General features: G+C 28.3%; 1 protein-coding gene across 1 annotated transcript; it reads right to left on the minus strand.

Annotated features, from left to right (window-relative positions):
* Positions 1 to 11,247: 11,247 nt before the first annotated feature.
* Positions 11,248 to 13,310, minus strand: LOC134834051 (UDP-glucosyltransferase 2-like). Its single transcript, XM_063848575.1, has 2 exons — positions 13,180 to 13,310; positions 11,248 to 13,122 (listed from the first exon to the last, which is right to left on the minus strand). Exons 1-2 carry the CDS (start codon positions 13,284 to 13,286, stop codon positions 11,673 to 11,675), a joined length of 1,557 nt encoding a protein of 518 aa, XP_063704645.1. The 5' UTR covers positions 13,287 to 13,310; the 3' UTR covers positions 11,248 to 11,672.
* Between the last annotated feature and the right edge of the window lie 1,022 nt (positions 13,311 to 14,332).

Genomic DNA, 14,332 nt, shown 5'->3' on the forward strand with positions numbered 1-14,332 from the left:
GCGATGACGAGACAAGATTTCGGCAAACTTTCCGATAAATTAATTTTCCAGACCACATTTCACGTTTGCTAATAATCTTTATTTTTCATCTCGTTGCAGGTATGAACGACAGACAATCGAAGCGGCAATTTAAAAGCGTTTCATGTCATCAATAACAATTCATCCGGACAATATTTTTCCTGATAATTGTCTCATTTTTAATGATCTGAATGTTGTGTCTATCATTCGTTGCCGAACGATCCGTTTTTCGCAAAATAATGCATTACCAAGCATCTCATTTCTCATACGCTCGCGTTTGACATTCGGAGGAGAGAGGAAAAACTGTAGAAGAGCACCAAACAGATAGACAACACACAATATAATTGATGTCATATCCTAAAGCAACAGTCGCAATACTAATGGCTCGTAATTGAGGGACCGACGCGACGACATTCCGCTACGACAAAACTGTTCGTCGGTCATGCTTTTTGTACGTTTAAAAGCGCTTACGAGCATTTTTCGCATGAGAGAAAGATTTTTCGCTTTTTATATTCCTTTCAAACGCATATCAACTCCGTAAGAGGATAAATTTTCCGCTCGTCTAAACAACATCAGGCGGAACATTGAACATTCTCGTTCTCCTTTTTTATATTTTTAATGTTTGAGCTCTGCTTGCAACGTAAAATTTAATCCTTAAAATACGTCGTTCGTTATCACAAACAATAAAGCCTTATAAATTTTGCGTCTTTTATTTGTTGTTGGTACTTAAAACGGATGAAAAAATGTCAGTTAAGTTACTTAACTGCATTTTTATTTTCAATTTTTGAAAAGTTTATTTCAAAAAAATTAAAAAGTCGTTTAAAATGAGAGATTTTAACACTTTTTACATTAACTTGCTATTAAAATTATTTTTTAAGGACTTTCCAATGACGTCATTTTTCATGAAATCCCATGAAATGCCTTCAAAATCACGTAAATTGTGGTTTATTTTCGTATTTCTACCAATTATTTTATTTTTCGTCAAGAAATTCTGTTAGCGCAAACATTTCGTTTGATGTTTTTCAATTCCACAAAACAAACTTTTCAATTTTTGGCAGCCTAAGCGAAATTCTTGCACGTCTGAAAAGTTTTATTTATCGCCGAGAAACAACAAGCAAATGTTTGTTCGACGTCTTCGTCCTTCTGCACATCATCATCACGATCATTCAAGAAATATTAATGCAATTATGGCGTAAAGTGCAGCCAAACGTAAATATTTGTCAAAATTCGACAAACTTCCGTACCGCACTTTCCATGCACATACCGCTATTTGGGTCATATTAGTTCAATGAACTGATTTTCGGCGAAGCGTGATGGAATTTTATGTAAACAAATGTTCGCGATTTCATGTCGTAACGAAAAAACTCTTCACATATGAGAAAACAATTAATTTTTTATTTCAACCCTTAAATCTCATTAAGGGATCGGGTCATGAAAAATCAATGTGAAACCCGCAAAAACCTCATCATTAATCCAATTGTACCTTTTTATAACAACAACAACATCTATTGGCTTGCCATTGTGTCAAACGGATGACATGCAGAAAAAAAGTAATTTAATTGAAAATTATTTGTTCAAAAAACCCAAATTTTGGTATGCCAAAAATAAATTGCGTTCACCTTTCTGAAGTGTGAAATGTTGCAACTGACAATCTATCACGTTGGAAAAAAAATCTGCCATGTAATGCTCGAAAATTTCTTTTGTTTCTTCGCCGTCAGAAAATCTGCCTAAAAAAAAAATTGAGTGACATTTTAGACAAGTTTTAGAACAAACAAAAAAAATATTTAAATAAAAAAATTAAATAAAAAATAGAAAAAAACATTTTTGAAGTTTTCGACTTCTATTTATATTTTTTTAAAATTTATTTTAATTTTTTTTTTATTTTTTTTTAATTTTTTTTTTTTTTTTTAATTATTTTTTTTAATTTTTTTATTAATTATTTTTTTTAAATTTTTTTTATTAGGTAATTATTTTTTTTTTAATATTTTTAAATATATTTTTTTTAAATAATTTTTTTAATATTTTTTTTTTAATTTTTTAAAAATATTTCTTAAAAATTTTTTTAAAATTTTTTTATTTCATGCTTTATAGTATGAGTACAACTTCTATATAAAAATTGTAAAAAGTAAGATTTTTTTAAACAAAACTTTTATGATGCAACTTGATCATTAAGAAGCCCATAAATTAATATTTAACGCTCTTATGTGGCTTTATTGGCACCTCGTTTAAAAATTCCAATAATTTTTGTGTTCAACGTTCAATGAACCAATTTTTTTTCCGAACAAAGTTAATTAATGTTCTATCTTCGCGTTTACGTGCGAATTTCGTTCAGAGGAAAAAAAAGACAGACACACAAAAAATGTAAAGCTCTTTTTTAATGAAATAAATGTCTGATTCTCGATTCTCCTTCATTGAAGAATAAGAGGTAACAAGAAAAAAAAAAGAAAAATAAAATAAACCAGACACACATAACAAGAAAAACAACAAGAACAAAAAACTTGGAAAACGTGATAGGAAATTAAAATTACAAGTTTTTTTTTCTTGTGTTTCTTCGATTTCGGAAGAAATGCGAAAAGAAAGTTAGTTGGCCAGGTACATCTTAATTGATGAGATTTTGAACATGAAAATTAAAATCGAATTTGAGACGCGGTATGCGGCAATCAATAACGGGAACGATTACTTGGATGGAAAACAACATCTGGAACGGAAAAGGGACATCTGTTAAGTTTATTTTGAATTAGATTGTCATTTTGTTTCAATTAAAGAACACTCAGTAAAGTGTCTTTTATTTTATTTAAAGAGAATTTGAAGAAATTTGTTTTTTAAATTTCACATGAAAAATATTTTTATGATATTTTGTTAGATTTCAGACAGATATATGAAAATTTTAATAAAATACATCCGAAAGTTGATCGAAAATACAAACTTTATCTTTAAAGCACTTTGTCTGGATAAATTTTAATAAAAGTCATCATCGAAAATGTTTCGGAAATTACAATTTATTTATGTTTGTTCGAGAAAATCAACTTTATTCGAGATTTTCCAACGGAAATTTTTGTGAACGTTTCATTTTAATTTTGTTATTTTCAGTTTTTACTAAAAATCTGTCAAAAAATGATGGAAAAAATATTAAAATTCACTTAAAAAAGGAGTGCCTTTTACCTTTCCTCATCTAATTTTCTACCTTTTTCCATTTATTATGCGTGAAAAATCGTGTAATGATAGATAAAAAGGAGCTACATCAAAAAAAAAAGTGTCTTTTGTTGACTCGTGCATCGCATGAGTCACGCTAAAAATCCAACCACAAAAGATTTGAGCCATAAATAGATAAAAGAACCACTTGTAAAACTACGAATGCGGAAGAAATGATGGGAGCAAACAAATTATTTCGGATACACGCATCACTTCTAATACAACTTAACGTATTAACGTTTCATTTTCTTTCATGTGAATTTTTCTACTCCCTCTTTTGGAGTCAACTTTTTTTTTTAATGTAGTTCGTAACACGCGATTATCGATGCGTTACAAAGTGCCTTTAATCCCAAAGGTGTGTAAAATATGATTAAATGATGGTCGTGCCATAGATACGACGACGAGCGACGATGACGACTTTTGTGTAAAAAGATTCCCTTTTAAATAATTAATATTCAATTATGGTTGACGGCTCTCGTAGAAAGTTTTACGCTTGTTATGACGTCTAAATGATGCTGATGATGATTTTAGCAAAGTGTTCCGCCATGGAGTGAGTAATTGTGAAAGGAATGCGTCGAGGAATTTTTCAGTTTTTTTTTCTGCTTTGTGAAACGCGGTTAACTTGGGAGGAAAAACTTCATGTTACTGTCAGAAAAAGGCAACTTTCGTTCGTTAATGAGACTGCAAGACTAATTTTCACAGCAAAATCATTATTTTTTACCGCATTTTTTCCGCTAAGATGGAGTACTGGCATTAAAATTAAAAAAAAAATCATAAAAAATGAAGATTCAGGTTATTCTAATGAGAATTTAAGGCCACTCCAAATGAAAATCAAAAAATAAAATTAAAAAATATCGAAATTTCAAAAATTTTTGATCGTTGATAAATATTTTTGTTGATTTTTTATTAATAAATAAATAATTAAATAATATTAATAAATAATAAGTTGAAATTTGCAAAGTTAAAAATTCAAAGATAAAAATTCCATAAAAAAATAATTATCAAAAAATTTTGAAATTATTTTTTTGAGAAATTTTATGCAAATTTTTTTACAAAAAATTAAAATTAAAATAATATTACTAAAAATTGAAAGTTTCTTAAAAAAAAATTAAAAACTCATTGAAACATTATGAAAAAAGACAAAAAAAAAACGTGAAACGCGATTTCATAAAATTTTTAACTTTTTTTTTATTTTGCCCCATTTTGATTTTTAAATTAAATAAAAATTAAATTTTAAATTAAATTAATTTAATGAGCCTTTTTGACTTTTAAAATGGCTTCAAACTTTATTTTCATTTGGAGCGGCCTAATTTTTTTTTTACATGAACCAATTAGAAGCTCTCAATAATTGCTTAATTTATTCATTTTTTTATGTCTGCCATGAAATTCCTTCATTACATGGAATATCAATCAAACGCAAATTAAATCACTGTTTCTCCCAGTTTCTCCGGTATTTTTGCAAAAACAACTCAATTTCATCTGCAGTTCTATTTCAAATAAGAGCTTAAGCAAATCTCTTTCGTCTCTATTTCTAAATGACTGCCATTTACTGCATTCATAATTTATCATAACTGCAGTAGAAGTGATTCCATTTTCGTTACTAATATTTCTTCTCGTTCACTTTTGTGTGTGTCTGTGTTTGCATTTCTCTGAACAAATAACAAATGTTTTAAATAATAGAGCACATGAGCCATTTCTCCATTTCATGCAGATGACTTCTTCTTTGCACAGAAATCCCGAAAAAGTGAGCAAGTTTCGAACGAGGCAGTGAAAGTATTAAGCAAATGTTGCCATTATTATGCACTTTGTGGAAAGTTTCTGCAGTCGATGAACCTTTTCGAAGGAAAACAAATTAAATTTATTCAATTAAAATGCTTGGTTTGAATTAATTGAAGAAGATCTTTGAGTCCGTCACTCTGAAGCATCCCCTGAAAACAAAATGTCATCAATTACAAAAGAAATATTTTCAATAAATTTACAACATTACATTTTTCGAGAGCGAAATTTATGATTCAATTACGCGAAACAAGCTGCCTCGTGATGCATTTTCATCCCATTTGCATTTCATCGTGTTGTTGCAAGACATCCATAAATGCTAAAAGTAGGCAAAAAGGTAATAACGGAGCTACTCATCATCTTTTTACAAGATGCAATCATGTTCTTGTTCGCCTGAATTTCAATTGCGCTCCCCAATGATAAATTTCCGCCGAAATGAAGCAATAAATTAAATATTACATGAATTTTGCTACTTTTTCAAAGGAATTATGAGAAAATTTCCGAGAACATGCGTCTTGTGATTAAAAATCAAGACGGTTCTTTGCCGAAAGTGATAAAGGAAAAGTTTGCCCTTGAAAAGTTTCGCAATTAAAGTAGATTACATTCGTTTACTCATTGCAAATAATGAGATTATTTGTGTTGTGTAGCGGCAATTTCATGATGGAATTATATTTCGCATCCCGTAAAATAAAATGAATGAAGGGTAAATTAAAATAACGTATAATAATCATTTTTGTTCGTTTGAGAAAAGCATAATTAAAAATAAACTTTTTTTATTATTATTTTTGTGAAATCAAAACGAACGTTCTTTTGTATTGTTGGACCAATATATACATACAAAAACAGGCAAAGGATTAATTTTGTCTTATGCATTATTAAAATGGGATTTGTAAAGTTTTTGTTAAATTTTCGTTCTTGCTTCTACGACAAAAGTTTCGGATGAAATTAATGAATTTATTCAAGATTCATGTCCTTCAGGCCCAAATTCACTGAAAATCGAACGAAGGCCACTCTTTTTATTTTTTATTGTTTGTTTATAATAATATGTGATGAATTGCTAAAGTATCATGTGAACATTATTAAAAATTTTTTTTTTTTATTTTTTTAAAGGTAAAGTTTTTTTCCATTAAAATTAAATTAAAATTTAAAATTAAAAAATTTAAAAATTAAAAAAAAATAAATTTAAATTAAAGTAAAATTAAATAAAATTAAAATTTAATTATTTTTTTATGTTTTTAAAAATTCAAAAAATTATTAAAAATTTTAATTAATTTTTAAAATAATTGAATTATAATTAAATAAAAATTAATTAAAATTTTTAATAATTTTTTTATTTTTCAAAGGTCATTTTTTTTCAAAAAAAAAATTTTTTTTTCTCTAATTTTTAAAAATGAAAAAAAAAAATTAAAAAAAATATAATTTTTTTTTTAAATAATTTTTTTATTTTTTTTCCTCAAAAAAAATAGCATTTTGTCCCGTTAATCAATTCTACTCAAATTTCACACCTTCATTTATTTTGACTACATCTAATTTAAATAATTTAATAACTTTTCGCCGTACGTTATCAAAAACATCCATTGTCGGGCATATTATTTTGTAACAGGCACAAAACAAAAGTGTAAATTTGATTATTAATTTTGTGTTTTAATCAAGTTGAGGCGAGAGGTGTGACTTGCAAAATTATCTCTACGCTAAAATATTTATAGAAAATTTCATGAATTTTAATTTTAAATATTAATTTATTCGAGCTCTGGCTTTACTTCACTCTCTGCTCCTGATATTTGTTATAAATTCAATATCATTTTTTTTTTGCTATAGCGCCATAAATAATTGATAAACCACTTTTTGATTGACAGTTTGTGATTAAAAAAAAAACGAGAGAATCGAAGTCGAATCTTAAATCCCCATTCTGTCATTTTTAATTTTTGGAACACGTGCAAAAATTAATGTTAACACTCTGTGGCGTCGTGTTCGTCGTCGTCATCATTGCCTAAATTTGATTTAATTCCAATGTATTCCGAAACACGTGCATCCTCACAAAAACTGATTTTTCACATCTCGGCATCACGTTGCATGTACCTTCAGGGCTTTGCACAGAAAAAAAAAACTAATAGATTACATAACTTTTGTGTTTATTTTTTTTTTTTTGCATTTTTCATCAAATGACAGAATTTCAGCTAAAGTATCCAATATATTTTGCTCGACGGTTCGTAAAATCGGTACGGCGCTGAAAAAAAATAAAAACAAAAATTGCAGGGAATATTGAGTTAGAACTACATAAAAATAAAAGGTGATGCGTGTAAATGTCGATTGTACACAAAAATGCAAAAAAAAATGATCAAAGCGAGAGAATTCTCCCCGTTGTTTGTGGGAAATGAAATGTGTAACGGAGCCAACACTGTACTTTTTTTTTGTGAGATTAGTTTTTGTGTGTTTTGAATATTTTATGGACTTATTGATTGAATTTTATTTAAAAAATATAAAAAAAGTATCATTACAAAAAAAAATTTTTAGGTGTTTTCATGCGTGAGTCTGCGTTTGAAGCACATCACAATGTAATAAGAGTGATTGTTTACACATACCGATGAAAAATGAGTTCAATTGGAAATTTCAATCAAAAAAATCAAAATGTAATTGTGTTAACATTGCTGTTTTTTCCGCGCTGTGCATGACGCGAATGATGAATAAAAGAATTTAATTATTTTTGATGAATTTTTGAATATTCTGGTCTTTGATTAAAAATCATTCGCGAATGTTTTCAGATTATATGTTTCTAAGCGAATTGCCTGCAGGTGAATATTTTTATTTTTTTTGTGTTTTTTTTCAAACGACAAGAAATTAAAGCTAAATAAATGTTTTGTGAGGAAAAAAAATTTGTTATTTTTTAATTTTTTTTGCATTTTTAAAATTATAAATTGAAAAAATAATTTAATTTAATTTTTAAATAAAATTAAAAATGGATTCAAATTTAAAATTAAATTTATTAAATAATTAAATCAAATTTTTAATAAATTTAAAATTTAAATTCAATAAAATTAAATTAAATTTATATTAAAATAAATTAAATTAAATTTATTAAAAATTTAATTAATTTCAATATTTGTTTTAAAAATTAATTTTAATTAAACGAAATTTCTTAAAAATTCAAAATATTTAATTTTTTAAAAATTTTATTCAAAATATTAAATTTTTCAATATCATGAAATTTTTTTCACAAATTTTATTTTTTTTTTTCTATGAAAAACAGATAAAACACTCCTTAGAAAATCTAAAACGCCTCAAGACAGTTTAGTCAACTCTCACCCTTTCACATTAGATTTTAATCAGTCATTAGAATCTTAATTGTATTTTCCGGCATTCACTTTGTTTCTTTTTTATGCAAAACACACGCCCATCACTTTCTTCTCAATAGCCGTAAATTAACCCATTAATATTAACAGAAGGATTTGTATCCTCATTACATACCTTTTGACTGAAAAAACAAAAAAAAAAACGTAAAAGAGCGGCACGAGACGCAAACACGAACAAGAAGAAAGTAATTTTCTCTATTCAAATCCTACCTATTCTTATGACGGTGATTATAATATTGAAATCCTTAATGACAGCCAACGCCGCACATCAGCAACGATAACAACAACCTCTTTGTGTTTATATTCATAACGACATGGCAGGTGTGTGTGTGTGTGTTTGTTTTGTATGCGAGACGAAAGGCATAATGATGGGTTGGCGGTCGTTGAAAATAAAATGTAAACAAGAAAAATGTACAAAATTGCTCAATAAAGTTGTATATTAGTTAAATGAAAGCGGAACAAAAGTCGACGTTTTAATAAAATGCCGGTAAAACGCGTTTTTTGCCCCTTTTTAGACAGACACTTTCCCATTTTTCTTTTTTTTTATGAAGGAAAAAGTCGAGGGAGTGGAGTTGTTTAATCGTCTTTATGTAGAATTTGCGTGTGTGTCTTCTATTCGGATCGTTCAATTATTTACCAAACCGGAATACAACAAAAAAAGGTATAATGTAATGAGTCCTCATCGTTTTTTGACATGTATTTAGTGCAAAATAACTTATTTAACGATAATGTTTTCATCCACTTAGGCAAAAAATGTTCCCTTTCTCTCGTGTTGTTTTTGCGTGATAACAAACACACGCGTGAATTGTTATTATTCTATTTTACTATAAAATGTCACTTGTTGTTGTTTCTGCGACGTAAACAACTTTGCGTTAAGAGTTTTAATTTATTTGAACGCTTTTTGCGTGTGTCATGTTAGATATATCGCAAAGGAGGCACCTGTTGTGCGGGTTTGTGCTTGTCATCAATGATTTGGAGATTTATTTACAAAAAGATGATTTTAGGAGATTGAGAAAATTTTCTATAAAATTAAATAACAAATAAATTAAAGAATTATAAAAATCTTGAATTTTCGAGTTTTAAAGAAATTTAAAAAAAAATATTTTTAAAAAAATTTAAAAAAAAAAAAATAAATAATATTTAAAATATTAAAATTTAATTTTTATGAAAAAAAAATTTTTTTATATTTTATTTATAATTTTGAAATATTTTTTTTTTATTTTTAAAAGTTAAAAAAAAATTAAATTAAAGAAAATAAGTTAAATAATTAAATTAATAAATTTATAAAAAAAATTAATAATTTGCCCTATTTGACAAAATTAAAGCTAATTGTGCATGAACCAAATTCTTAAGTGAATTGCTCCAGTTTAAGAAAATCTCTGATTAGGTCATTAACAAGAGATTAACAGCTCTATTACAACAATTACTCATTTAGAGTGCAAATAACCGAGCAAAGGAACAAATAGCTAGCAACAATTCAAGTGCATAATAATAATCTCTGTGTAATTCTGATAATTTGGCATGCAGAGTGCTCGTTATGTGATGTGTGCATTTAAAGCTCCTAAGCTCTTCTTCAACCCAAAACATATGTTTATCTGGGCTGTTGTTGTTTTTCGTTTCACACACAGACTCCCACACACAAGGGAGTAACTAAACTAAACTAAAACTGGATGAAAGCGAAGATATGATCCTGATTAGAAAATGTTTTATAGGATTTTGTTGAGTAATGATGATGCTACGAGACGATGACATGACGCATGTTTACATTAAAATATCGGATCCAACGTATGTAGGCGAATGCATTTCATGGGAAAAACGAGACTTGATGAGGGAAATGACTTGATAATTGCTAATTTTATGACGATAAACAACAGCTCTCGCACTCTCGATGGAAATTGTTTTTCAAGTTTTAATTTACAATCAAATTAGCTCTCTCAAATATTAAGCGTTGTATTCCGCCTCTTCATGCATTAAATGAATATTTTGTAAAATTATAATCATGATTAAATTACCGCAAGTAATTGCTAATTTCATAGTTAAGTGCATGGCAGCGCACTATTGATTCAATCTATTTCTATGAAAATATATGTATGTTGGAATTAATAAGCGAAAATAATGCGATGCGCGAGATAAAAAGTATTTAAAAACCATTATTTCATCAAAACAAATAGATTTTATGAGATTTTAAATAAATAAATTTTATGGTTCATTTGAAAAATTAAATTTTAAATATCTAAAATAATTTTAGCTCACAGATTTTTTCTAAAATTTATTTTTTTTTTATATTTTGTTATTGAAAATCATAAATTTGTAAAAAAATAATCTCAAAAATAAGAAAAAAAATTAATGAAAATTTTTGTAATTTTTTTTAAATTTTTCAATTCATAATCCAAAATCTAAATTTAAGCCAATTTGATAAAAATTACAACTTTTAAAGAAAATATTTCAAAATTTATATGGATTTTAATTTCCAACATTAGGCCGAATAAATTTTTAAGAATTTTCGTATTTTTTTTTTCAATTTTTTTAATTAATTTAAATTTTTATTTTTATTAAAATTTAAATTAGAAAAAATTAAATTAATTTAAAATAAAATTTAAAGTTTTTCAACAGTCAAATTAAAAAAAAAAATTTTTTTAAATTTTTTGACAGTTGTTTTTATGAATTATTTTTTTTTTTAATTTTTTAAATTAATTTTAAATTAGGTATTAGGTAATATTAAAAACTTTATATATTTTTTTTTATTATAAAAAAAATTGAATATTTTGAAGTTCATAATAATTTTGACTGATTTTAAATTTGTTTTAAGTCTTAAAGTAATTAAATTCTTTGGAAAAATCTTAATTTTGATGAATTTCAAACGAAATTTCACCATTTAAAGGAATAAATTTAAAGAAATTGTTATGTCTCTTGAATTTAACAGCTTATAAAAGCCAATTTTGTATCGCGTAGGAAGAAAATAACTGTTTATAATAATAAAAAAAAGAAGTTTTCTTTCACAGTTCAAGACTAAAGACACATCATCTATTTCTTATCTTTGCAGATTATCTCAAAGGGACGTCATCGTAATACAGCACCATTTATTATTATTATAAAAAAAATTTCTGTGCTATGAAGATTGGTTGGAGATTACTTTTCTCCGAATCGCAGTAGGATTTTAAATTTATTATGAATATAAACTGGCTACAAAGAGATGCGTATCCACAATGTTGATGTATTATATAGGAGGTGAGTTGCTACTTTATTTTTCCTCTTTTTTTCATTATTATTATTTGAAATTTGCAAAAGGTGTGATAATCTCCAGAGGAGGACGACGACGGCAGATCATGACACTGCTTAATCTTTCTTTGCCTTCTTCGCTTTTGGCATCGTACAAAGTTTGATGGCGACGAACAAAACGGCATGTAGGAGTAAAATAACGGGCGTAAAAACAATCAGCAGCACATCGTATCCGTTTCCCACGAACCATCCCAAAGTTTTTACGGGATTTTGAATCAATTGGGCGTCGTCTTTGTGTCTCATGGTCCATTCCAACCAAAAAACGGCGCGATCCAAGGGTTTATCCATTTGATCTTTAAACAAACGAGAGCGTTTCTTTGCATTTTCGAGATATGAAGGCGTTTCGAGAATTTCTTTCAGTGCTCCTTTGAAGGACTCATGCGTTACTGTTTTGAGGTCAATGCGAAGTCCCATGCCAGCCCGAATGACACTAACAATATTTCGAAATTGATCTGCGATAAAAGGAATGCCTATGATAGGAACTCCATGCCACATTGCTTCTTGTGTGCCTAAAAGCCCGCAATGCGAAATGAAAGCCTTGATATTGGGATGTGCGAGAATGTCGCTTTGCCGAACCCAACCTTGTAACTTGACGTTTTTAGGAATTTCTAGATCGAGATCTGACTCGTATTTCCAAATGAAATTATATTCAGGCATCTCGCGGAAGACATTTAAAAACATCTGGATGATATTTTTTGGTAAAGTATCACTTTTGACATTTGTTCCTAATGAAAATATCACTGATCCTCGTTTTCCGGCTTCGATAAAGGATTTTACGTCTTCCGCCAATGGTTTTGGATCACGAATTTGTAAACCGCCAACTGGAATCACATTTTGCGGGAGAGGTTGAAGAGTTTCCACGGAAAAATGCGTATTTGTTAACAACACTGACGATCGTTTTCCTAATTCAAGCAAACTCGGAAGGTCTTCTCCGAATATTTTTCGAGCCAAATGCTCCTGTGCCGTTATCAATTTCGTCAAAAACGAATAATCGTCGTACCAGAGAACTAAATGATTGATTATTCGTTGCCACAATGTCATGTCATTCGGATATTCCATTTCGTAATGCGGCACGTACGAATTTTGCCGATGGCCTCCATCAAAGAGTGTCATAAAAGGCGGATAACTGAATGCTGTTACCGAAGCCACGGGAGGATAATTAAACTTTTTCAAAAATCCAAGCAAAAATGGACCTCCGGTGATATCGATGATGACGAGATCAACTTTGAACGTATCAGGATACGCCATTAGAGCTTTGAAACCATCGGATTTCGTGGAAACTTCTGTCGCCAAAACATTAAATCCGTAAAATTCATCGATATTTTCAAATGGTGACAATTGTGCCATATTAAGGAGGTCTACTGCATCGGTTCCATTGTAAAACGCTTCATAAATTCCGTTCATGTGAAGATAATGAACATTTTTAGTGACTTCTGAATCAACATCTGGCGAAAGAACTGTGACATTGTGCCCTTTAGCTGCTAAAGCATAATAAATATTTCGATTCCTGTGAAGAAAATTATCGAAATTACTGAAAAATTTAAGGAAAATTGAATTTTCTTACCAATTATGATGACTTGGAGACGGAACAGGGTTCAAAAAAAGAATATTAGCTCCTTCTATTGATATAAAAAGGCATAAAAAACAAATAAATTTTGAAAAATTGAACATTTTGATTGACGACAGTCTAACTACTGAATGTTTTTTGTCTAATCATGACTCGACTAGTTTGTTTTTTGTTATCATATGTACAAAAGATATGATTTCAAGTGACAATTTAATTCTCATCAATGATAATACGTATCAGGAAGTGTGTCATTTTTGCTATATTTTTGGAACTTTTAATATTGTTTTTATTTAATATTAATTTACTTTTTCTAATGAATATGAAATATTGTTATGAACCATCCAAAATAATTTTTCAACCTAAATTTTATAGATTTTATAGCTGGAAGTGAAAATTAATTTCCCTCATAATAAAAGGATTTTGACTTAAATTTTTTTTAATCAATTTTTTTCGCTAACATCTTTAAATGGCTCCTGTACATCGGAAACGCAAAATTTAGAAAAAGTCCAAAACAAATGTTGTTTCTAACATCAAAACCTTCATTTTGAGACGGAGAACCGTGATCTAGCTTAATTTTAAAAAATCGGTATGTGAGCCCTCATAATAAAAGGATTTTGACTTAAATTTTTTTTAATCAATTTTTTTCGCTAACATCTTTAAATGGCTCCTGTACATCGGAAACGCAAAATTTAGAAAAATTCCAAAACAAAAGTTGTTTCTAACATCAAAACCTTCATTTTGAGACGGAGAACCGTGATCTAGCTTAATTTTGAAAAATCGGTATGTGAGCCCTCATAATAAGAGGATTTTGACTTAAATTTTTTTTTCATCAATTTTTTTCGCTAACATCTTTAAATGGCTCCTGTACATCGAAAACGCAAAATTTAGAAAAAGTCCAAAACAAAAGTTGTTTCTAACATCAAAACCTTCATTTTGAGACGGAGAACCGTGATCTAGCTTAATTTTGAAAAATCGGTATGTGAGCCCTCATAATAAGAGGATTTTGACTTAAATTTTTTTTAATCAATTTTTTTCGCTAACATCTTTTAATGGCTCCTGTACATCGGAAACGCAAAATTTAGAAAAAGTCCAAAACAAAAGTTGTTTCTAACATCAAAACCTTAATTTTGAGACGGAGAACCGTGATCTA

This window comes from Culicoides brevitarsis, chromosome 3 (assembly GCF_036172545.1).
Source record: "Culicoides brevitarsis isolate CSIRO-B50_1 chromosome 3, AGI_CSIRO_Cbre_v1, whole genome shotgun sequence".
NCBI lineage: Eukaryota > Metazoa > Arthropoda > Insecta > Diptera > Ceratopogonidae > Culicoides > Culicoides brevitarsis.